The sequence below is a fragment of the Micromys minutus genome, assembly GCF_963924665.1.
Source record: "Micromys minutus genome assembly, chromosome: 6".
NCBI lineage: Eukaryota > Metazoa > Chordata > Mammalia > Rodentia > Muridae > Micromys > Micromys minutus.
Genome location: NC_137975.1, coordinates 49,868,971 through 49,895,749, shown reverse-complemented (window position 1 = coordinate 49,895,749; position 26,779 = coordinate 49,868,971). Strand labels below are relative to the sequence as shown.

At 45.2% G+C, this 26,779-nt stretch overlaps 1 protein-coding gene across 1 annotated transcript in view; it reads right to left on the bottom strand.

Annotated features, from left to right (window-relative positions):
* FAM171A1 (family with sequence similarity 171 member A1) overlaps positions 1-26,779 on the bottom strand; it is a 117,510-nt gene that overhangs the window by 38,718 nt on the left and 52,013 nt on the right. The window contains exon 2 of the mRNA XM_080917753.1: positions 6,965-7,192. Coding sequence (XP_080773879.1) covers positions 6,965-7,192 — 228 coding nt within the window. The remainder of the gene's footprint in view (positions 1-6,964; positions 7,193-26,779) is intronic.

Below are 26,779 nucleotides of genomic sequence, written 5' to 3'. Positions count from 1 at the left end.
AGGGACAACGATCTGCATCTGGTGCCTTCAACTACTACGCTTCATGGACGAAGGCTCACAGGGCCTTGGACTTCATCACCAAGTCAAGCCAAAAAAGTAATGAGAAGTTATTTCTTCTTTATAATCTTAAAAATAACCCATCTATTTGTTTTATACTGTATGGTGGTGTGTGTGCATGTGTGTGTGTGTGTGCTGTATTCTTGTGTGTATGTATGTGTGTGTGGTGTGTTTGAATGGTATGTGTATATGTGTGTGGTGTGTATGTGTATGGTGCATTTGTGTGGTGTGTGTATGTGTGTGCCGTGTTTTTGTGGTATGTGTGTATGTTGTGTATGTGTGTGGTATTTGTATGGTGTGTGTATGTATGTGGTGTGTTTTGTGGTGTGTGTGTGGGTGTGGTGTGGTGTGTTTTTTTTGGTGTGTGTGTTGTGTATGTGTATGGTGTTTGTGTAGTGTATTGTGTGCTTTGTTTTTGTGGTATGTGTGTGTGTGTGTGTGTGTGTGTGTGTATGTGTGTATGTGTGTGTGTGTGTGTGTGTGTATGTGTGCATGTGTGTGTATGTGTGTGTGTGTAGGCCAGGGGTCAACTTCAGGTACTATTCTTCAGGAGCTGTCTAGCTTGCTCTTTTGAGACACCTTTTCTCTCTTGCCTGGGCCTCACTGATTAGGTAGGCTATCTAGCCGGTGGGCTCCAGGCATCTCCTGTCTCTGCCTCTTCAGAACTGGGATTCCTAGAATTTGCTGTCTCCCTTGGCTTTTTAACATGGGTATGGGGAGATAATAAGGTGAACACATGGCCAGCCTGGATAACTTAGTGAGCAACTACCATCACAGTAAGTTCTCTACTGCCTAAGCTTTCTCCACAGCCATTTGATTCATTAACTAATTTATTGATTTTTGAGACATTACTTCACTATGTAGATGAGGTTGACCTGAGATTCCCAGTGAGGCTCATATGCTGGGATTATGGATATACACTACGACAACAGGAAGTAACAATCTCTATGAAGATGTCAAGACGGAGAAAGATGAAATGTTAAGAATCTCAGTGATTTGGCAGGGCTGGTTCTCCATAGGCCCTCTGCGGTGCTGCTGAGCCCTCTTCCCCACCCCCTCCTCCGAGGCAATGCATTTCGATGTAGCTATATTCCAAGACTATTCCCAGCTATACCTTGAATAGAATATATAAATATGGTATGTGGTCTATGACTTCAGGATTACTCATTATGCCGGACCATAACCCACAGGAAATAGCCAGAAAACAAGCAGAAGGTGGCAGGTGCCATGGCAAATATAAGCATGCACTTTAGTGCTGTAGAAAATGGTCAGACAGTTCTCCAGATATTCAACAGAGAATGACCAGTGGCCTGGAAAGTTCCCTGCCAGGTGAGAGCTCAAAAGCACCGTGGCATGTTCATGTGTGTTCACACATGTATGTCCGTAAAAGCAAAAGAGGAATTAAGTCAGACCAGTGTCTGTCAACTGAGAACAGATAGTTTGGCATTATGAATATTTTATGGATATGCAGATGAGGCACGGAGAACTGGCATAGATGGTCTGTTGTGTTAGTTGCTAACCTCGTTCAGTGACGATACTTGACTGTACGTAGGGAAGCTTATCTGGGTTCACAGTTTAAGGGTACAGCTCAATATGGCGAAGAAATCATGGTGGGGGAACTTGAAGCGGTAGGTCAGTTAGGGAAACAGAGCTATGAGTGTTCTTGCGCAGGGTGCGCTCCCCTGTTAATTCAGGGGCCAAGCCCACAGACTGGTGCCAACTGGAGCTGAGGTAAGTCTTTCCAACTAACTGAATCTGGAAAATCCCTCGAAGGCCCGGCCAGAGGCTCTTTCCCTAGACAATTCTAGAGCCCACCGAGCTGACAATCAAACTATCACAGCCTTGAAAACATGCCGAGGATGACAGGCACAGAAGCCACATACTGTCGGGTTCTATTTAAATACACTCTCGAGAAGAGGTGAAGCCAGGCACAGAAGGCAATTCAGAAGTTGCTAGGAGCCGGAGTGGATGGGAAACAGGAAGTCAGAACTCACAGATACAGTTAATAGAGGGTGTTGGAATGCGCTGGGACAGCGGGGATAATAGTATAGGGGGACAGACCAGGAAGTGCACACTTTAGAGTTTCGTGCTCTACCAACTGAGCTAGCATTTTGAAGCATGCATTTTTTTATATGGTGGGTTTTGGTGTGTGGTGTAGGGGAGTGTGCGTGTGTGTATGCGTTTGTGTGTGTGTGTGTGTGTGTGTGTGTGTGTGTACACACATGGAGGTCAGAGGCCAGCATCAATGTCTCTCTTTATTACTTTCAACCTTATTTTTGAGCCAGGTCTCTTGCTCACCCTGGAGCCCACTGTGTGGCAAGAGTAGCCGGAAAGCGTGCTCCCCGGCGCTAGGACTACGGTGTACAACCTCATGCCTTGTGTTTCACTTCAGTTTTGGAGAATAAAAGTCATGTCCTTGTGCTTGCTCAGCAAATGCTTTACTGAGTCATTTCTAGTCTCTGAAATGGTGTGTTTTATGCTACGTATAAAATATCTGCTACTTAGGAGGCTGAGTCAGGAGGACTGAAAATTCAAGGTCTACTCAGAGGGCACAGCTCCTTCAGGGCCAGACTGCATCATTGCTCAGTAAGACTCAAAAAAAAAAAAAAAAAGGAAAAAATTTGGATAGAGTTTGGATTGGATTTAGCTCAATGATATACTTTCTTAACATGCCTTAGGCCTTGGGTTCCATCCCCAGCAGTGCCAAACCAAACCAAACCAAACCAAACCAAACCAAACCAAACAAAACCAAACCAAACCAATCCAAACCAAACCAAACCAAACCAAAAAAACCAAACCAAACCAAAAAGTAAATCACAAACAGTGGGGCATCAAAGTTGGGGGAAGAGTTCAGACAAGGTCAGAGGAGTGAAGACCAGAAAAAAGAAGAAATAGCCACAGCAAAGGCTGCTGGGAACTCTTCTTGCCTTTCTGTCCCTTCATTAGGGGCACAAATGAGCAAGGACTACAGGGCTCAAGTCTCTAACTTGGGTACATTCTCTATGGACACTTCACAGGTTATATTAACCGTTACCTATACCTTTTCTACCTAATGGCATAAATTAGTCCCCTCGGGTGGATGGAAAGACAGGCCAGGCCTCCTGCATAACCCACAGGAAGCAGCTCACCTACAAGTACAGGCTGTACCAAAATTCCTGCTTCACCCATGCCTCTCCATGCCACGCTCCCTCTCAGATCTTGCCAGAACCAGGCAGCATCCTGGCTGGCCCCAAGCACCTCTCTGCTGCTGAGTGTGGGCTTTGTGAGTTCTGAGACCACTGGTGGCCTTTATCTAGAACTTTGTAACCTTGCTGGAGAAAATGTGTCACTGGGGCTGGGCTCTGAGGTTTCAAAAGCCCATGCCAGGCTTTGTTCTCTCCCACAGTCCCCTGTGCCCTTGCAGATCAGGATGCAGTGCTTGGCTGCTGCTCCAGTGTCTGCCATAATGATATCAGATTAACCCTCTGGAACTGAAACCTCCAACTAAATGTTTTGATTTATAAGAGTTGCTTTGCTTATGGAGTCTTTCCATAGCAACAGAACAGGGTCTGAGACACTCGGGGACCACGGCAAAGTGCTTTGAATACTTGTCTTGCATGGAACATTTTGGCTCTTCCATGTCCAGGGAAGCTGGCCTGACAAACTGTTTCTCAAATCTTTTCAGAGAGAAGCAAGCGATATATTCTATATAACGGGTCTGCCATGTGCAGCAGGGAATTGAGGGAGCAGGAGCACCAGCCTATGGACCCAAATCTATAGATTGCTTCAGGGATGGGAGGTGACAGAGAGGCCCACAGTTTCCAGTACATGGTATTTTTATCCACTCTGGAGAGGGTGTTAACTGAAGGCTCTTCACGCTAAGCAGATATTCACCCCACCCCCAGTACTAAGGATGGAACCCAGGGCTCCTCATATGCTGGCAAACATTCTATAATGAAGTTATAACTTGGCTTTTCTTTTTAAATAGAGAGATAGGAACATCTCGTTTTGCTCAGGGAAGTAAGGGGACTTCTGGAGTAAAAATCATCCACCCCACTTGGGGTTTTCGAGATAAAACACCAGCTTTTTTTTTTTTTTTTTTTTTTTTTTTACATGAACCTGGTAAAAAGTAGCACCTAGAGATAACTCACAGAGAGGGTGAAAGTACCAGCCAAACTACTTCAGGGAACAACTACACGGGCTGGCCAAGTCACGAGAGGAAAGGGAGAAGTCACCAAGGAGCACGAGAGGCTCTGTGTGTCACTTGTGAGTCCTGGAGGCCACTCACGGATTTTAGGCAGCGCATTCTGTAACTGGGCACATGTATTTAGTCAGAAACTCTCTGATAACTTCACACACGTGCACAGTGTATTTGGTCATTTTCAGGCCTTTCAGTCCCCCACTGCTGCTGGCCGCTTTCTTTTCCCCAATCCGTGCTGACTCATCCTTCACACACCCTGCTATGTTTTATGAACCACTGAGTTGAGTCAGGGTTGCCTGCAAGAGTAGGGTAGGGGAGATTTAGAGATACATGCTCAACTTACCAATGGCTACATCACCATGGGAAATGGCACTTTTTTCCCCAGCAAAGATTAATTGTTAATAGATCCTCAGAGCCTCAAGAGCTTCTCTCTTATGCACATGGAATGCTAACGGATTCTACCGTACAGGGATTGCAGGACAGAAGCATCTTAAGACACTACTAGCAATGGGTGTTTTTTGAAGAGGCCAATTAACCTGTTCAAAGAGCAGTTCAGCAGTCCTGGACCAGTGTCTTCTTTGCCAGAGCAATGGGTAGAACTACCGTCGATAGGGGTGGGAGCGGAGAACGCTTACCCTTAGTAAACAGAACTAAGGCTCACAGGGACGAGTTTGTGCATCTCTGTTTGACTTGTTTGCTGAGACCCCTGTCTCTAGTCCACCCCTCCCCCCTTTCCAGGGAACATAAAACCTAACACATCCTCTAGGAGGAGTTATTGCTAAGGACGGAAAAAGAAATTCACCCCAAGCTCTCACAAGAATGTTCATGCAAACTAAAACTCCAAACACTCAGTGAAGAAAGCATTTCGGCCGCGATCGCTCGTCCTATTTCGGAACACCCAGCTTTTTTGAGTCCCCCCCCCCCCCCAGTTGTTTGGAATACCAGAAATGTGAGACCCAACTTCTAAAAATACACACTGAAACAACAGTTCACCCAGCTTCCCACCAGAGGACAGTCTACATTCTGGTCACACTGGTTTTACGTGCTCTTTAGGAGCACCTTTGTTACACTGAAAAGCTCAGCAGATAACTAAAGGCCTGAAAAGGTCTCCTGAAATGACTCAGGCCAATTAACTCCATTTCAGACTAGAAACACAGGCTCTGACAGTCCTGCTGGGCCCACTCGGGCGGGTCAGCTAGCGGAAGGCTGTTCTCTGTTCCAGGTGTTTTCTAAACGCTTTCAATTAAACTGTCTTGTTCCCATTATTAGACTTATTCAAGAAAATGAATGTTATGGAGACAGTATCTTTCCTTTAAATCCTATTAATAGAGTCAAAATGAAAGCTAGTAGATGGCCGATCCTCGCCATGCACGGGTCCTGTATTTACAAATTTGCTAAAGATTTCCCTCTTACCCCCCACATTGACAGTCCCCGTGTTTCTCCCTGTACACAGTGCAGAGGCTGATGGGGTAACAGGCCGTCTTCTAGTCTCAGCTCTCCTTTGGTGAACATGTGTGCTTTCTGCTGGCGATTTCAACTATTTTAAGTGCCCCACCCCCATGTATAGTGCTGAAGATCCTGAATGTGAGGAGAGGTTATAATGGACCTTATGGGGAAAATAGATGGTAAACGTTGTCAGACACAGGTAATGGTGCTGTGCTTGAGTCCAGTGTTAGCAGCTCAACTGCGTTTATTCAACAGTATCTTTAACCAGCCCACATGAAATAGAGGTATATGTTAATCAGTTGCTGAGAGTGAGGAGCTCCCTGGGAAGTTGGCCTTATATGTCCCCTCGTAACAGAGGTGCGGTGTCTGCTAGACTGAGATCGAAGTTTGTATAGACTGCAATGTGGCCCTACCTTATCCGGCTGCTGCCACAACGTGACCCTACTGCGTACGGCTGCTATTCCCATGTAGGCAGAGTCTCTGCACACCTCACCCTGGTGCGTCCCCCAATTCATCGGGGAGGCCAAACATTTCCTTTAGCTGAAGCCTAGTGAAAAGGGCTTTACATCATTTTGGTGGCCTTCCATGGGTTATTGTCAACTTGCCAGGATCTAGAGTCACCAAAGAGACATGTCTGGGGAGTCTCTGTGGGATTACTAGGTTAACTGCAGCGAGGAGACCCACCCTGAATATACGCAGGGAAATTCCAAGGGCGGGAGTCTTAGGCTGCATATATATAAAAAAGCAAGCGTCTTATTCTCTGTTTCCAGACTATGGCTGTAAGGAGACCAGCCGCCCCATGCTCTCACTGCTGTGCCTTCCCCACCACAACTTTCTCTTAAATCATGTGTCAAAATAAATGCATCCTTCCTTATGGTGCTCTGAGCAGGTGTCGGCTGCAGGAATGAAGAAGGCTCCTGGCACAGGCTTGGGGGCCACCGTCCTTTACTCTCTGGAGAGTTCAGGGATGTTAGCACTTCTAGGAAGCAGAGAGGATGCTGTTCTCACTTGTCAGAATGCACACGGCACAGCACTGGGAAAACGGGCAGAGAACCGAGCACCTGTGACTCTGTGTGTGTGTGTACACAGTGGGGCTGCAGCCAGCCACACACACTTAGCCCACCAGCCCTCCACATAATGGCGCACAAACAGGTGACTCACAGAATTGGCATATAGATTTCCCTGCCTGACTTCTACCTTGAAAAAACGCTTCAGTGTCTGACCTGATCAGCAACTACCAGCCCACCGTCAGGAGGTCTTTGAGAAAGGTGAACAACTTACCAGGTAATCGGATGGGCTTCCACGGGGCAGAGTTTGGCACGTAGGCGTGTTTTGTGGCGGTGACAATCAGCTGATTTCCCAGCTTGTATGGGAACTTGATGAAAGCCACCCCATCCGTCCCAGATGTGCCAGAGGCAACGGACACCAGGCTGGCGAAGATCTCGATGAGTGCATCTGCGATGGGCTGGTGGGTGCTGGCGTCACTAACGTGCACCTTCAAGGTCACCTCTGGAAACAGAAAATGCACATTAACCCTGACAGTAGGCCAAAGGTGGGACAAGTGCTCTTAACCGCTGAGCCGGCTCAATGGACGGGAGCCCCGCCATTTTCTTCTCATTAAAACTTAGGAAAATAAAGCAAACAAACAAATAAAACTTTATTCTTTAACTCCAAAACTAAAAAAGAAAACTTTTTAAAAAACAAAATTTCCCATTTTTTCCCCCACAAGTGCTTTATTCTTTAGTTTTTCCTGCGCATGCCGACAGATACCAAGAGGAAGCACGACCCGTTTATCACACTAGGAAACAGGTTAGACATTCGTTCATCCTTCCTCTTCTGCTGGACACCAGCTCCCATTGGCCTCAGGCTGCCACAGAAGGACGAGGTGCACTGGGGGGGGCTCACGGTGGGCTGGGGGGCTCACGGTGGACTATGCAAACGTTCCCCGGAAATCTGACACAAGCATGCCAGGACTGTTTGGTCAGCACAGAGACTGAACAGTCAGAAATGTCTTCAGGCCTGGGGACACGGTCCACTGGTACAGGCATAGCGCTTACTGTGTGAGCAGGAGGATAGGAGGCTGCATCCAGCACAGACATAAAAATGCAAGCTCAGCAACGCACGCTCACAGCATCAGTGCTATGCAGAGGGGAGCAAGCTGGCAAGTCAGACCAGTCAAACTGATGGGCTCTAAGTTTCATGAGAGCCTGTCTCAAAAGACAAGGTAAACAACGATAGAGGAAGACTTCTACCTCGAGGGCCCCAGAAACACATGTGCATGCCCATGTCCCTGACATATGAGTACACACACATTCACTTTTTTAAAAAAAAAAGGTAGGACACAAAGAATGTGGCAAAAAAAGGGCTGGAAGTGTAAAGAGGTCAGATATGTGCACAGAGGGACGTCATCAAGTCAGTAATACTAGCAAGAGCACACAACGAAGGTTGAATACACGGGTCTACACTGCTGAAAAGTTAAAAGGAAACGAATGGCTCCCCTTTACTTAGGCGAGAGATGCTCACTGAGCGTCATACCACGCACGGGTGGTAAAGATCGGCAAGCACCAGGCAAATGCAAAGGCCGCAGAGAGCCAGCGAGGGCTCAGAAGCATGACAAGGAGACACTTCCAGGAGAAGCCACCGTGGGTTCTGAAAGATGGAAAGATCTGAGCTACCCAAGGATGCTGGGTAAGCAGGGTCAGATTACCCTCCGAGCTTCACAGAAGGGCTATTAGCAGTCACACAGGTATCAGATAGCACATGGAAACCAAATTCACCGCACAGAAGACACTTCTAGGTGAAGAATGGACCGAGATGAGGCAACTCTGCAGAATGAGCAACTGGCTCAGCCACTGTAACCATCTAGGGACAAGATGATAAGGGACCAGGCTTCAGCCTCAGTGGGCATTCACTGAAGGGGCAACTCCAGAGCCAGACAGAGGCCAATTCAGAAGAGACACCCACTCCTGTAAACGCTCTGTGCCCAGGAAAGGGAGCGCATGTGACTTTGCCTGGATACCGCTTGCTCCATGTGTTACGCTGCCTTCATTCTGAAAAGCCTGTAGGAACTTGGAATGTGGACTGAGGTAGGGACTAGGAAATCATACAAGTGACCAGAGAGACTCAGACACAGAACGTGGAGAGCAAGGCTTTGTGGATTAGCCATCAGTCAGGCTGTCAGGGTTTGGAGTAACGTGAGAGGAAGGGTAAAGGTGGAGGATCAGGTTGACCCCACGGGGGCTGCTCAGTGGGATGGACTGACACACACACACACACACACACACACACACACACACACACACACACACCCCACTGTGGTGATCTACCTCAATTAGCACTTGCCTGCTAATCTCAGCTCAGGGACTTGCCTTGTAGCACTGGGTAAGTCATTTATGTTCTTCAGGCCTCAGTCTCCCCTTCTGTAAACTAGGGCGGCCCAAAACCGCACAGTGTAACCTACAGGTAGAGACTGTAGAATAAGGCTTGCTCCATTATGCCAATCACTGTCCTTGTATGTGTTTAATCACTGGATTGCGATTGCCTCAGAGGGGAGAAATAGAGGAATAAAGGTCTTGAGTAATGAAAAGGGTGAGATACCCACCCTTTGAGAGTGTTACAAGCTTTTTACCTAAAGATTTGGAGTTGAGATACAGCTTAGGGGTAGAATGCAGGTCTTGGGTTCAATCACTAGCATCCAATAAATATATAAATAGATAATAGATAAATAAATGGATAAACATACCATTTCTGCACTAAACTTGGGTGGCCACAGAGAAGAACCTCTACTCTGCGTTGGTAACTTGTCACTATTTGTCTTATGATATGGATGAGGCATTTGCAAAGCCATACATGTCAGCTGGACAGTCATCTTCTTGTCCATTTTTTCCTCATGGAACCCCTGGATTTGATCCCTAGCATTACTCCCAAACCCCGAAAAGCCCAGACTCACTAATGATGTCCACCAAGTAAACTCCTTACAACCTCTTAGAACGAGAAGATCTGCTACAGAAATTGAAATGGGAAGCCGTAGAAGGAGAAAGCCAAGGTCATGAGGTCAGCAAGCTGGCTCAGTGGGAAAAACCGTTTGCTGCCAAGTCTGACCTCAGACTGGTCCCTAAGATCCACAGGGCAGAAGGAGAGAATTAACCTCTTCTTTTCTTTAAACTAACCTTTATCTTTATTTTCTATGTATGGGTGTTCTGCCTGCATGTCTGTGTACCCCATACATGCAATGCCTGAAGAGACCAGAAGAGGGCAGTGGATTCCCTAGGACTGCAGTTACAGAATGTTGTGAGCTACCACTTGGGTGCTGGGAATTGGATCTGGGTCCCCTCAAAGAGCAACCACTGTTTTAAGTTCTGAACCATCTTTCCAGCCCTAAGAAACAACTCTTGAAGGTTTTTTTCTAATTCTTCTGCATGCATGCTGGAGTATGCCCATCCCCTCCTAAATAAATAAATGCAATAATAATAAAAAAGGATCAAGTCCACAGAGTGAAAATTAGGGATACAATACTCAATAAGCAGTTAATCCTCCAGTTCATCTTTCTGCAGGCTGTATAGCACACCTATAACACCTATAGTCTCTTACTTAAGCGGGTCTTCCTTGCCACCCAAGCAATATGCTAAGCTATAACACATCAACTGTCTTCAGTAATATTCACATTGCGAAAAATCCTCTGGAGGTGGGAAGGGCTTTGCCGGGCAACCCTTATGATTTATGCAATTTTATGGTAACGTGACATTTACTAATGACTGGGATTAAAGCCTCTGATCTCTCTGCACTTTATGACAAGATGTGGTTTGTGGGCAAACAGAGTGAGAGGACAGTCACCCTCGTCAGCCTCTTAGACCTGCCACCCAGTGTCTTCTAGTACGGGTCACTTCGTTTATGTTCTGTGATACGTTTTGGAAGACACCACTTAGTACTGCTGAGCGTGACAGGATTGGGGAACGCCGATGTGAGTGGTGACCACAAACCATTGAAGGGTTGGTCATTTTCTGCTGAGTTTTCTTTTTTTGGGGGGGGCAGTCCAGGGTCAGCTCCCATTGATGCCTTATACCAGAGGCTCTCAGCCCATGGGTCATGGTCTATTCAAAGGGGTCAAAGCACCCTTTCATGGGGAATGCATGTCAGATTCATAACAGTAGCAATGAAATAATTTTATGGTTGGGTCACCACAACACGAGGAACTGGATTAAAGGGTGGCAGCATCAGGAAGGCCGAGATCCACTGTCTTACATGCTGCGTGAAAACGCAGCAGCCGTGGTTATCGCCCTAAGAAATAAAACAAAGCAAGCAAACAGAAGACATCAGAGGATGCTTCTGGGGAAGCAGCAGTCAGCAAGAGCGGGAGGGGCGCGAGGGTAGCGAGGGTAGCGGACTGGAGACCACTGCAGTAGGCTGTCTTTATGTATGGAATTGTTAAGGAACAAATAACTCATACATGAGTAAAAATAGAACTGCTCTTAAGAAACTTCACCCTGTTTCTTCGCTGGTCAGTAAGAGCTTGAGTAGCCTTCGAAGCTGGGAAGCCTGATTTCTAACCTGAACTTGGGACACCATTCTGTTTGCTCCTTATTGTGAGTATCTATTGTTGGGTTCTTGCCGAGTTTGATTCCAAAACACACAGCTCCCAGACAGCCTCCACTGTGTATCCTGTCAGCTGCCCTACTTCGACCCTCACCATCCCTCATGTGTTAGCAAAACTGCCCCTCTTCAGCCCTGAGCCCTGGAGCCCCAGAAGTCAGAGGGACCATGTAACATACTCAGCAGACACAGGGCACTCGAGAGACCCCATCCCTTGTCTCAGCAGCCAAAAATGGTCCCAACACTGCTGGTTTGTGTGTCTGTGTATGATGTGCACACATCTGAGCGTATATATGTGTGCATGTGTACACCACAGCACACGTGTGAAGGTCAGAGGACAACCTTAAGTGTCATTTCTTGCCTTCCACTTGGCTTGAGACAGATTCTTTGGTTGTTCACAGTTGCATATGCCCAGGAGAAAAGGTTGTGACCTTCCGTTAATTCTCCTGCCTCTGCCTTCGCTATTTCCTTAGGACACGGGATCACAGACTCGTGCTACGGAGCCTGGTTTTCTATGAACCCTGGGGATCTGAACATAGGTCCTCACACTTCCATGGTAAAGCCAGCCTGTTCCCCAGTAGACAGTTCCCCAGCCTGTTGCCTCTGAATGGTTTATGTGCTAAGGATGACTTTAAACATTTATTTATTTATTTAGTGTGTGTGTGTGTGTGTGTGTGTGTGTGTGTGTGTGTGTGTGTGTGAAGTGTGGAAGTCATAGGACAGTTTTCAGGACTCTGTTCTCTCCTTCTGGGGACTGCACTTAGCTTGTCAGTCTTGTTAGCAAGCACCTTTACTGAGCCACGTATACATACATACATACATACATACATACATACATACATACATTCATGCATGCATACATCCTTAATATATATATATATATGTTAAGACAGAGTCTCATACATACATACATACATACATGCATGTATGCATGCATACATCCGTAATATATATATGTTAAGACAGTGTCTCATGCAGCCCTGGCTGGAACTCAGACGCAGACCAGGCCTTGAGTTCACGGAGACTCACCTGGCTCTGTCTTCTGAGTACAGTTTTACAATTTTAAATGTCTAGGGAGGAGTGGGGAGAGCATAGCACTGTTTGCAAATGAAAATGGTCTAGAATTTAAATTTCAGTGCTTATCAATAAATTGGAACACACAGGATTTCAGTTCCTGTTTCCTTTATTTCTTACTCACCACTTTTCAGAAAAACAAATACTAAGATTCATGTGGAAAGCACTAGTTCCTTCACATAACAAACGGACTCTAATTATCAGAAAATGTGCACCGAAGACCTATGATGACACAAAAAGCTGAAAAACATTTTCACAAAGGAAGAACGAGTGAGAGGTAGAAGGGAGAACTCTCCACGTTGAAGGGAGTAAAGAGGATGATGGGTAATACAGTGTTACAAACTAGCAAAGATGTTTTCATGATCACGGTGGAAAGCAAGGCTGAGAGGAACCCAGGGGGTGCTGGGAAAGGCATATCTGGGGTTGGGCCAGAACCACTGTTAGGATGGATGTGGCTTTCTGGCATTCTTACGTGAACACTGCCCTAGCTGGGTCCAGCTGAAAGTGACAAGAACTGAGTGGCATGGGCAAACTTGCATCTTCCCAGGTTCCCTAGTGACTCGGACAAAGCCTTGGCTTTGCTGAGTTCACATTCTGCACTCAATGTAGAAGACAGAGGCAGGTTCTTCTGTTGACCAAAGAACTACAGGGGCATCGTCCGGTTTGGGACCGGAGGGACGGTCTTGCCAAATGGCTAAGACACTGCCCTGGTGTAGAGCCTGCCTGCTCAGATATTCTGTGACACACACAAACATTTTATGTGGGTTTTTCCTCTCTTCTCCTGAGGACTGTTAGGGTGAGTAGTGTTTGCTTTTCTGGATGCTGGGCTGCCCTGGACCAGCTGACCAAACAGGGATCAGGAGTGTCCCTCAACAATATCCCTTGGCCTTCCTCCTACCCCAGGACTTCCTCCTACCCCAGGCCTTCCTTCCATCTACCCCAGGCTTTCCTCCTACCCCAGGCCTTCCTTCTTGGTACCCTTATGAGCTCCACTCTGTCTACTCAGGCTTGGGGACCCAAGAGGTGGATGCTCAGCCTCTTCCTGCCATGGACACTCACAGTGACTCATCTCTAGTCAGGAGTTTAGCTGGCTATCGCCTCTAAGTCAGTCTCAGGTTTTGTCGGCCCGTGGCAGAGTCTGGAAGGGGAGACAGTAGATGTTGAGGAATTCTTCCCTGCCTTCATTCAGAGTGCCTCTGCTCTTGGCAAGCATGAGCAGTCTGGCTCTGCGGGCACAGACTAGTCCATTTTAAGCAACACATGGAGCATCTGCTTTGTGGGCAGAGAACTAAACTCTTGTCTTTCAGAAGCCCAGCACTATCTTTAAGACATGTCCTCTCTAACTGCCGCAGATTTAGAACTAAGTGCAACAAGGCTGGTTCAAATTGTTGCCCCGGGAGGAGGCAGCTCCAAGCAGTAAGTTAAAAGCAGACATAATTGCAGGGCCAAGAGGACTGAATTATGGCCTTCAATCCCCACGCAGGCAGGGATTCCCGAAATCGGGATTTGATAAAATTGCCTGAAGACACCTCCCCCCCATACAAACACACACACACAAAAGAGGCAGATATCATGCATGTTTTCTTCCCAACCCCCTTCATCTTCAAATAGTGTATATTTTATTTTTATACAAACAATGGAATACATTTATTTTATAATGTATCATCCAAGTATCAAATCAAACATCTTCTATTGCTCCTTTTCAACCATTCACTGGTACAGAACCTTCTAGAACACTAGAGGCTTTCCCTGGGACCAAAGCTGGGGGGACATGTTCACTTGCCCTTTAACCTCTCCCCTCTCCATCCTCAACACTGAGTCTAACAAACTCTGGTTTGTCTTAGAAGGGAAAGGGGAGTTCTGAGACCTGATCTGGTTAAGTGGTGGTGACTTCTGTGGGGCTGTTAGCCACCTGTTAGAGCTTTCTTTTGGGGTGGGGTTTAACATTTTCTATCTGGAGTTCTTTTGAGCTGAGTTTCCATAGTAGCCCACCCTAGCAGGGAACCTGACATCTCTAGTTTGGTTCTAAAGCCTGGTAGAGAGAAAGTCACTTCTCCCTTGCAGGCCTGGGCTCTGATGTCACGTTGCCTGGAGCTCTGGGAACTGCCCAGAGGCAGGCAGAGCAGCTGAACAGGAAGTCACTGCACTTAGCATCCAGCACTATGATTAGCTATATTTAACCCCAATCTAGCAGATTTGGCTGTGGGCTTCATGTCTCTTAACTGAAACAGTAAGAGATCACTTGACCACTTAAAACGTTTTCTAAAACGAGAGTTTCTTTTTAAAGTGTTTCCAGACCTTTGCTCTTTCATCTAAGATTCATGTGCGTCTGTTACTTGGGTCTCAGCAGAGCATCGTGTGATTTGAATCGCTGTCACTAGATATCGAGGGAAAGCAGGCTGGAGAAGGCCTGCTACGGGCAGGGTAGCTTTCTGCTAGGCGGTCTTATCTCTTTCACAAACACAAGAGACTTACTTGACTTAACGATCTGATAAAATTAAGATGTATTTTGTCGCTTGTATTCCCATAATTTATCCGATCTACTCCCAAGTGGGGAGCATGCGCCTTCTACTACTTATTTTTATTTCTTACATAGATAACTTAAAACTTTCAAATCACACATTTTTAAAAAAAGATCTATTATATGCTTTATAATAGATGATGTGTTAGGGTACTAATTAGATGTGGCAGTGTACACCTGTAATGATAACTCTCTCAGATCAAGACAAGCTTGGGGTACACAACAATTATCCCATCTCAAAAAGAGCTCACTGTCGTTTATGAACTGGAGAGGGGTAGTAACATTTCACAAAGCTCAATGATTGCCTGCTGTAACTTGTATGTTCTCCGGTTCTCCCCCCCCCGCCCCGCCCCCACCTTACTATGGCACTTGGATCCCTGTGTCTGATTCTAAAAGGAATATTCAGTTTGAGGAGTGCCAAGGTCAGACCCCTGGACTATCCTCCCACAGAGAATGGCCAGCACAGGCACACTTTGGTGCAAGGTCCTAGAGACACTGTGGCTCCCGGACTAGCCCTCTGAGCTGTTCTCCGGGTAACACCTTTTGCCGTCGACGGTACAAAGAGCCTCCCCAAACCTCTCTGTTGATCTGAGGTCATGTCTGATAAAGAATTCCTACCTCTCTGCTGGGTTTATTTTAAAAGCATTGCTCAGTGTTCACTGGGGCGTTGCAATCTCTACTCCAGTATCTGGCTTCCTTTCTGCTCACTTGAAAAGCACGAAGAAGATAAGTTTGCAACAACAACTCTTGGGAAGGCAGAACGCCATTCTGGGCCTCTTAATGGTCTAGCACCCCAGCCAGCTAACTCACAGGCTGCAGCTCAGGGAGGGATGGTAATGTGGTAGACACAGCAGCTTCAGCTTGGGAAACAAAGAGAAGAGCTCTATGCAGGCATCCAATGAACGCTACTGGCACATTCTTAGAGCATCTTATTCCCATCCTAGTCTCCACAGCCTCTGCGCACTCTCACCTCAACCTCGGTAGCTCTTTGAGCCTCCAGTGCATACACTTCTAGCTTGGCCAGAAGATCTCAGGGCGATCAGTCAATTTCTCTACCTCTTTGCCCAAACGTCCATGTTTGCGGCTCAAGCTGATGATCATCGAATAAACAGCAATTTCTAACCCACTTGTCAGAATGTTGAAATGCAGAATACCAAACATTTATAAAAAAAAATACATCAATTAAAGGAAACTCTGTGTCTGTTTCCGTGTGTCTCTCTCACACACACAAACACAGACACACACAAACACACACACACACACACACACACACACACACACACACACACACCCCTACCTTTCTAAGTGTTAGGCTACCTTTCATCTTAAACACACTACAATAGAAACAGAAAATATCAACAACCTCCTGTAACTTCCGGCTAAGGATCCTGTAAAGTCTGTCCATCCACCGCTGGTAAAGAGCAGCACCCCGCACTCTGTAGGCCGCATGACAAAAATGAAGATTGTTGGCTACTTCAGCACATACCTTCTGCCATCGGAGCAAACTCAGGGTAGCTGAATCCTTGCAACTAGCCAAGGGGTTCCTGAGCTAGACATCTCAGGGTCTTTTGAAAAGTACTGCGGGACTTGCATAATTTACACACATAACCACACGCTCATGGGAAAAATTAAAGGCATAATGCTCCTGTGATCTCACCTAGATTAAGTAATTTCATCAGTTGCAGAGCAGACAGCACACCAAACTGGTAAGACTGCCTTCTGTGTGTGGTGTCAGGGGCCACTTAAGTACAACCTTAAAGGACCGAGCAGAAAAATAATAAATAAATAAATGAAAGACGTACTCAGCAAAGTATTTTGAAGGTGGAAAAAAGATAATGTGGCTTGTGTAAAGAATAATTAAAACAGCCAATAATATAAAACATAGTAAGTGTGGTTAAGGGGGGGGGGTCACGGTGTGACCAGGCTTCACAGAACTTGAATATTCAGTCTACCAATATTCTCATTCTTGTCAGATACAGTGCAATATATAACGGTAATTACCTAGCTGTGCAAACACGGGGGATGTGCTCACTGAGTTTCACGTGCTCCCTGTACGACTGAACGCCAGAAGGACGGTGACACGACATGGTGGCAAATGGAGACCCCTCAGGGAATAGCACCAGCAAACCACTCTAAGGTTCTGCTGCTTCACTGGTGTTTAAAAAACGCCCATGAAGGCACAGATTCCTGCCATGCAGATCCTGAGGATGCTGGGAATGGCTAGGTTAATGAGCAGCGGTAAACGTGTCTGGAAAACTAGCCTACACACCTCAGTCAAGCTCCAGACATCTGTTGGAAGACGCTAGTGCAGTGGTTACCAAGGCAACCTGGGTAGAGGAAAAATTCTGTGTGCACATTTTCAGACCCACCTATATTGTCTCTCTGGGGGAGGGGAGGGTCTAGGGATACAGCAAGAGCAAAACTGCACAGCATTTATTTTCCGCAAAGCCTTGAGCTTTGAAGGGAATGATAATGGTGATTTTAGCAAATCATATCTCCCCACGGGAAGAGGCTTAGCACATGGAAAGTGATAAATGGGAGGCAACTGGAAGAAAACAGACTCATTAATTACTCTGAGAATTAAAGACAATGGGAAAGAAAGGGCCAGCTGAAGAGGCTGCTGGAAGGCTGTGAACGGCTCAAGTGTGCAACACACCCTGGCACGAGAAATAGTCCGAGAGACCGATGGTGGCCTCCTCAGAAGCCCATGTGTAATCGATGTGGCCATTAAGTTACACATATGTGTTTATCTCTCAACGAAAGGGAGATATTTAACAAGCTACAGTGGGCCGTTTTGTCACGAAGCATGATCCAGACAGCCGACATACTCCAGGTCACATTGGTGTCTACTTGGGAACATTTTTGGAGTGTCCATTTTGGGGTAAAACAGTATAGGAAGGATTCACCGCTCCTAACTCAACAAGGCCTTAAAGTTTCCAGCTTCCGTAATCCACCACTCTTTGTCCAGAAAACGGCAGCACCAACTGCCTTGAAGAGATGTAGGGTTTTCTTGAAGACTGAAGGGGAACAATATTTGCATCCCGTCTGCTAGTAGGAGCTTCCTGATCTTGCCTTCACGGTAAGCATCCCACCAATTTTACCTGGTGAAACACAGTCTAAAAACCATCACTTTTACCACAACCAAAGTTGACATTTAGTCTAGGCTCTGCCCCACAGTTACCTGGCAACCGCCAGGCATGCTTGACTCACTATAAAAGGGGCTCCTCTCCCTCCCCTCTCTCTCTTGCCCTCTTGCTTCTTGCTTTGTCCTCTTGCTCCTGCTTCTTCCATCCACTCTCCCCATTTCCCTCTCCACATGCTCATGACTGGCCTCTACTCCTCTATACTCTCTCTGCTTTTCTCTGTAGCTTCTCCCTCAACTCCCTCCCCCACCCCCATACCCAGAATAGAATAAACTCTATTCTGTACTATACCATGGTGTGGCTAGTCCCTCATAGAGAAGGGATGCCTCAGCATGGGCCTGTAGAGGCACTCCCTTCCCCTACACCTGACCGCATGTCCACCAAACATTTTCCTTCTCTCCTTCTATGTTTATAAAATACGACAACCATCACTGCCCTCACTATCACTATTACCACCAATTCCACACCTCACTATCACCACTGCCCACCAGCACCCCCACCACTAGCACTACCACACCATCACCAACTGTACCACCAGCTTCTAAATCACAGAAAACTGGAAGTCTGGAGAGTGTTCTCGGGCACAGAGCTTTGGGCTCTGGCTGCCTGCATTAGCGTCAGCTCTGCCGCTCACAATGTGTTGTTTTAGAGTAGCATTGTCTCCTGCATGAGAAGTAGGCGATGTCTCTGCTTGTAATCTCTCGGCCACTGAGGGGGACCAGTGCCAGGTGCTTCTCATAGAGTGAGACACATACTAGATAATTTTTTAATAATCATCTGATCTCTGCCAGTATTTGACTCCTAAAATACAACATGAAAGGACCTAAAAGATCACAAGAGACCTCCAGACAGGTTCTACTGAGGAGCTGGCTGCACCTTGGTGAATCCGTATCTCTCTCATACACAATAATGACAACAATGGGCCTCATCCATTTCTGCACGGCTCGTGAGCAAGGCACAGAATGCCCTCTGTGCTGAGTCACCTTTAACTTCCAGCTTTTGCAGGGCCAGGCGGTGAACCCAGGGCCCTTTCCACACTAGGAAGCACTCTACCACAGAGTACTAATGTTGGGTCCCAGACTATCCAGCCAGGCAAGGCAGATCTTCTGCTACAGCAAAGAACAGGTCAACTCACTGCTCACTAGGAAAGGCTTGGGTTTCTGACATGTAAAGCACCTCACTGTGTGCACATGGTGCACAGCGTGGCTTCTCTGGGCTGTTGTGGAAGGTAGGGCTCAGGGCACTGGTGCAGGGATGCCAGTGATGGTTTCTACCATCATCGATAAATGGTCTGTCATCGCGTCTCCCAGCATCCATTGCATCGTGCCAGGAGAGGGTGTTAGCTTCCAGGAAGGCTAGACTCCTCGGCTCTAGACAGCTACTTAGGAACACAAAGCATCCCATCCATTATGTAGCAAGGCAGGGAAGAGGCTGAGGGGGCACACGAGAGTCAGAGAAAAAGTCAGTGAAGAGTCAGTGAATGTCCTTCCACTAATGGGTTGGTAATGGCCAAGCTGAGTCTTCCATCACTGCCACTACTCATAGCACCCTCCCTCCCCCCTCCCTCCCTCCAGCCGCAAGTCGTTTCACTAGCTTAACATGTTCTAGAACGTTCCACAGCGGTCCAGCCTTTCCCACAGGATGTCAGGAAGAAGCAGAAGCAGGGATTGTCCTCCCTAAGCCTTGGTGAGTGTTTCATGTTTAAGGCACTGATCCTTTTTACTTCTTACTGCACTGGAAGCTGAGGAGGCCACATTTAGGTCACCCAAGAGCAGAATCCAAATGATATGCTAAGTAGGTACCAGTTGCTATTCATTTGGCATTCAAAAACATATTCTTTTGTTTAATCAAATACTCTTCTAGCTTTTCACATCTGTTTAAACCAACTCTTTTTAAGCAGGGCAGGGCTGTAAACCATGCCCACGCCTACAAGTTATGAAGTCTCACAATGGACCGATTAACACCAATGTTTATGAAATCCAATGTGCAATTTTTTGAGAAACTTAAGACTTTTCACATCACAACTGAAATATCCTGCTTCCTCTATGGGGAGGGGTGTTGTGCTGGTGTGGGTGAAAATCTATTACAAACAGCAAAGTATTGTTTTTGATTAATTTTCTGATAGTAAACACCAATGTGTAATATTTTCCACAGAGTTTAAATTCATAGACTGGTGCGAAGTGGATTAACCTTTCACCTCTTAACCTTTAACCCTCATGCTCTGGCAGCAATGTCAATAAAGTATTTCTTAGACCAAGCACAATGAGAACACCACACACCCCCTCAGGGCTGACTCGGTGAACAGCCCTTTTTCCAAGAGGCAACTCCGCTATAACTTCTGCTAGACTTGGAAACAGTGCTGTGTAACTTTAATGTTTTCAAAACCTCTTTTTTATGGTGGTTCTTAAACACTTTAACCTCCCTTTTAGCCCACCACCCACCAAAGGTAGTGGGACAGAAAGGATATGGCGGAACAGGACCTGTTTAGAAAGGTTCTTTGGAGCAACTCCCATCTGTGTTGTCTGGAAATTGGCAGTTCAGTCCACAGGTCAGCAACAACAGCTCAATCCCCTCGCAAACACTTCACAGATACACCAGCAGTTCACTTCGGTAGAACAGGGATAGCAAACACAAATCAGCAGCAGTGACACTACGTAGCAGAGACAGCTAGGCCTCAGTCTCCAGTCAACAGGAGGGACCTAAGGGACTCCAGGAGAAGTTCTTTGCTGGGGCTCTCTTGGCAAAGCAAAGATCAGCAAAGATGTGAGACCTACAAGCATCGCGCAGTTAGCTGTACCAGCAAGCCTACCTCAGCCTCTGTCACGGCCGGCCGGGTCCTATTTATTCCTGCTCCAAACATTACGTGTCCTCCACGTGCCTTGCCTCAACATGTGTGTTTGTCCCAGATGACATCACTCTGCCAATCAGCCCAAATCCACATAAAGTACCAACACACCACAGCACACCACTGAAGTTTTTGAGCACATTTCTCTCTATGGTGGCCAAACAAATGCAGCTCGAATACGCAATGAAAGGCAGATGAATACCTGTGTGTCCTTAGCAAAGAATCTCTCAACGCGTGTCCCTTCACGAGTTTGCTTTAGCAGAGCATCCTTTCTCCTTTGTTTTCATCAGTGAAACGTTCCTTCCCAAGTCTGCCTTAGCCTTTCACCTGTGTCCACTTCATGGTTTTGCCTCAGCAGAACACCATCCAACCGACTTTCCAAAGAACTGTTAAGTTTCCGCTGCGGTGCTGTTTTTAGTTCTTCACAAAGATGTTGACAAACACTGTCCATCACAGACATGGATTAGATATTTAATACTTGTTTGGCTCAGACCAGGAACAATGAAGCTGAGAAAGCATCAGGGCTAACAGTTATGTTCCTGAGAGGGACCATTAGCCAAAAGCATTATGACTATGGAAGCAGACAGAGAAGCCCACATGTGAAAGACATTAAAGCAAGGTTTTGGAATCTGGCTTCAAAGCCAACCTCCTTGAGCAGGAGCCACAGTGGGACAGTCATCCAGTGTCCAGGCCGAGGGTCTGCGTCTGGGGTAGACACTGGGGTAGACAGTGTACCTTCCCACTGCAACTTGGGCCAGTATGAAGTGTCTGGGTGGAAACTGAGGGGTCCAGTCTCAGCTATGCAGTCACATTTAACCCTTCGTTCTCCATCAAGGTGGCACAGATAGCTTGTAGTTGATACGGCACCACGAGGGTGAGAAAGTGCGTGGACATGGCTTTACCTTTTGGTGCTTTGACATCTTGGAGCTTAGCCGACTGCTGCGGGGGTCTGGAGGCCACTGTTCTCCAAAATAACTATCTCCTAGAGATAATAAATCACTCATTCCTGGTCATGATTTTTAAAAGCAAGTGGCAGATCCAGAGCCCACACCCTAATCACATCCTACAGTGATTTTAAATTGCAGGTTACCGTGGCCTGGCCTTTATCCCAGGGCCAGAAACCCAGAAAATGAGGGCAGCTTCCAAACTCTAGATCGATTCTAAATGGTTGACTTGACTGATCCTTACTCCTCCTTCTTAAACACCTCCTCCCTCTTTCCCTCCCCCCTCTTTCATGTACACCTCTCTTTCTCTCTTACACACAGACACACACACACACACACACACACACACACACACACTCCTCTCTCTCACACACATCTCTTTTTCTCTCTCTCTCATATACACAAGTCCCCTCTCTCACACACATCTCTCTTTTTCTCTCTCTCATATACACCCCCTACACACACTCCTTTCTTTCCCTCTCTCCTTTCCCCCTTTCATGAACACCTCTCTCTCACAACACTCCCCCCTCAGACACACACTTTTCTCTCTCCCCCACACACCTCTCTCACACCTCTCTCTCTCACACACACACAGACCCCTCTCTCTCTCACACACACTCCTCTCTCTTTCAGACACACTCCCCCCTCTCACACACACACACTCCTCTCCCCCCACACTTCCCTCCTTCTCTCTCTCTCTCTCTCTCTCTCTCTCTCTCTCTCTCTCACACACACACACACACACACACACACACACACAGTTCCCCCTTGCGTTCATAAACATACAAGAAGCCTCCAGAACTCCAAATAGATTGGACCAGAAAAGAAATTTCTCCCATCACATAATAGTCAAAACACCAAATGCATAAAACAAAGAAAGAATATTAAAAGCAGTTAGTGGAAAATGGTCAAGTAATATACAAAGGCAGACCTTTGTATATTAAAAGTCAGAATCACACCAGACTTCTCAACAGAGACTATGAAAGCTAGAAGATCCTGGGCAGATGTCAAACAGATCCGAAGAAAACACAAATGTCAGCCCAGGCTACGATATCCAGCAAAACTCCCAATTAACATAGATGGAGAAAACAAGATATTCCATGACCAAACCAAATTTACAGAACATCTTTCCACAAATCCAGCCCCTACAAAGGAGAATAGAGAGAAAAGTCTAAAACAAAAAGGGAAACTACACCCTAGAAAAAGCAAGGAAGTAATCTTCTTTCAACCAACACAAAGAAGAGAGACAGAATTTCACTTTTTACAACAAAAATAACAGGAAACAACAATTATTGGTCCTTAATATCTCTCAACATCAATGGACTCTATTCCCCAATAAAGATACATAGACTATCAACTGGATACATAAACAGGACCCAACATTTTGCTGCATACAGGAAATGCACCTCAGTGACAAAGACAGACACTACCTTAGAGTAAAAGGCTGAAAAACAATTTTCCAAGCAAATGGTCCCAAGAAACAAGCTGGAGTAGCCATTCTAATATTGAATGAGATCATTTTTCAACCAAAAGTTACCAAAGAAGATAAAAAAGAACACTCCATACTCCTCGAAAGAAATCTCAATTCTGAATATTTATGCTCAAAATGCAAGGGCACCTACATTCATAAAGGAAACCTCACTGAAGCTCAATGTACACATTGCAACTCACACAATAATAGTGGGAGACTTCAACACTGCATTCTCATCAATGGACAGACCATGGAGACAGAAACTAAACAGAAACACAGTGAAACTAACAGAAGTTAAGAATCAAAAGGATTTAACAGGTATCTATAGAACATTCTATCCTAAAACAAAAGAATATATTATTCTCAGCACCTCATGGTACTTCCTCCAAAACTGACCACATAATCGCTGGCAAAACAGGCCTCAAGAGATTCAAGAAGATTGAAATAAACCCAAGCATCCTATCAGATAATCACAGACTAGTCTAGTCTTCGATAACAACAAAAGCGACAGAAAGCCCCCCACACACTTGGAAGCTGAAAGATGCTGTACTCAATGATAACTTGTTAAGGACAAAATAAAGAAAGAAATTGAAGACTTTTTAGAATTTAATGAAAATGAAGGCACAACATACCCAAACATATAGGACACAATGAAAGCAGTTCTAAAAGGAAAACTCACACAACTGAGAGCCTCCAAAAAGAAACTGGAGAGAGAGCAAACACTAGCAGTTTGACAGCACACTTAAAAAAGCTCTAGAACAACAACAAAAAAGCAAATATACTCAAGAGGAGTAGATGGCAGGAAAGAGTCAAATTCAGGGCAGAAATCAACCAAGTAGAAACAAAAAGAACTATACAAGAGAGATAAACCCTTAGCCAGACTAATGAGAGGGTGCAGAGACAGTATTCAGATTTACAAGATGAGAAATGAAAAGGGAAAAATAATAATAGAAACTGAGAAAATTTTAAAAAATCATCAGATACTACTAAAAAAGCCTATACTCAACAAAACTGGAAAATCTAGAGGAAATGGACAATTTTATAGACAGATACCAGGTACCAAAGTTAAATCAGGATCAGATAAACCATCTAAATAGTCCCATAACTCCTAAAGAGATAGAAGCAATCATCAAAAGTCTCCCAACTAAAAAAGCCCAGTAGCAGATGGATTTAGTACAGAAATCTATCAGACCTTAGTAGAAGACCTAATACCAATACTCTCCAAACTATTCCACAAAATAGAAACAGAAGGAATACTACCCAATTCCTTCTATGAAGCCACAATTATGCTTATATGTAAACCAAACAAAGACCCAACAAAAAAGAAAACTTCAGACCAATTTTCCTTATGAATATCGATGCAAATACTCAATAAAATTTGCACAAACCGAATCCAAGAACACATCAAAATGATCATTCATCATGATCAATTAGTCTTCATTCCAGGGATGCAGGGATGGTTTAATATACAGAAACCCATCAACATAATCTACTATATAAACAGACTCAAAGATAAAAACCATATGGTCATCTCATTAGATGCTGAGAAAACATTTGACAAAATTCAACACCCCTTCTTGTTAAAAGTCTTGGAAATATCAGGAATCTAAGGCCCATACCTAAACATAGTAAAAGCAATATACAGCAAACCAGTAGCCAACATCAAATGGAAAGAAACCTGAAGCAATCCCACTAAAATCAGGGTCTAGACAGGATGCCCACTCTCTCCCTACCTATTCAATATAGTATTCGAAGTCCTAGCCAGAGCAATTAGACAACAAAAGGAGGTCAAAGGGATACAAAATGGAAAGGAAGAAGTCAAAATATCACTATTTGCAGATGATATGATAGTATAATTAAATGACCCCAAAAATTCCACCAGAGAACTTTTACAGCTGATAAACAACTTCAGCAAAGTGGCTGGATATAAAATTAACTCAAACAAATCAGTAGCCTTACTCTATTCAAAGGAAAAACAGGCTGAGAAAAAAAATTAAGGAAATGACACATTTTACAACAGTCACAAACAATATTAAATACCTTGGTGTGACCCTAACCAAGCAAGTGAAATATCTTTATGACAACAACTTCAAGCTTCTAAAGAAAGAAATTGAAGAAAATCTTAGAAGATGGAAAGATCTCCGATGCTCATGGACTGGCAGGATTAATATAGACAAAATGACCATCTTGCCAAAAGCAATCTATAAATTCAATGCAATCTCCATCAAAATTCCAACTCAATTCTTCTTAGAGTTAGAAAGAGCAATTTGAAAATTCATTTGGAATAACAAAAAACTCAGAATGACGAAAATTATTCTTAACAATAAAAGAACAGGAGGAATCCCCATTCGTGACCTCAAGCTGTATTACAGAGCAATAGTGATCAAAACTGTATGGTATTGGTACAGAGACAGGAAGGGTAGATCAATGGAATAGAAGTGAAGATCCAGGAATGAACCCACACACCTATGGTCACTTGATCTTTGACTAAGGGACTAAAACCATCCAGTGGAAAAAAGGGTAACCTTTTCAACAAATGGTGCTGGTTTAACTGGTGGTCAGCATGTAGAATGCAAATCAATCCATTTTTATCTCCCTGTGAAAAGCTCAAGTTCAAGTGGATCAAGGACCTCTTCATAAAGCCAGATACACTCAAACTCATAGAAGAGAAAGCGGGTAAAAGCCTTGAACAGATGGGCACTGGGGAAAATTTCCTGAACAGAACACCAATGGCTTATGCTCTAAGATCAAGAATCAACAAATGAGACCTTATAAAATTGCAAAGCTTTTGTAAGGCAAAGGACATTGTCATTAGGACAAAAGGGCAACCAACAAATTGGGAAAAGATCTTTGCCAATCCTACATCTGATAGAGGGCTAATATCCAATATATACAAAGACCTTAAGAAGTTAGACTCCAGACAATCAAATAACTCTATTAAAAATGGGGTATAGAGCTAAACAAAGAATTCTCAACTGAGGAATATCAAATGGCTGAGAAACACCTAAAGAAATGTTAGTCATCAGGGAAGTGCAAATCTCAGGAAGTACAACCCTGAGATTTCACCTCTCACTAGTCAGAACAGCTAAGATCAAAAACTCAGGAGACAGCAGATGCTGGCAAGGATGAAGAGAAAGAAGAACACTCCTCCACTGTTGGTGGGATTTCGAGCTGGTACAACCACTTTGGAAACACTCTGTGGTTCCTCAGAAAATTGGACGTAGTACTACTACCTGAGGACCCAGCTATTCCACTCCTGGGCATATATTTAAAAAATTCTCTAACATACAACAAGGACACATGCTCCACGGTGTTTATAGCAGCCTTATTTATAATAGCCAGAAGCTGGAAAGAACCCAGATGTCCTTCAATGTAGAAATGGATACAGAAAATGTGATACATTTACACAATGGAGTACTACTCAGTTATTAAAAGCAATGGCAACATGAAATTCTTAGGCAAACAAATGGATTTAGAAAATATCATCCTGAGTGAGTGAGATAACCCAA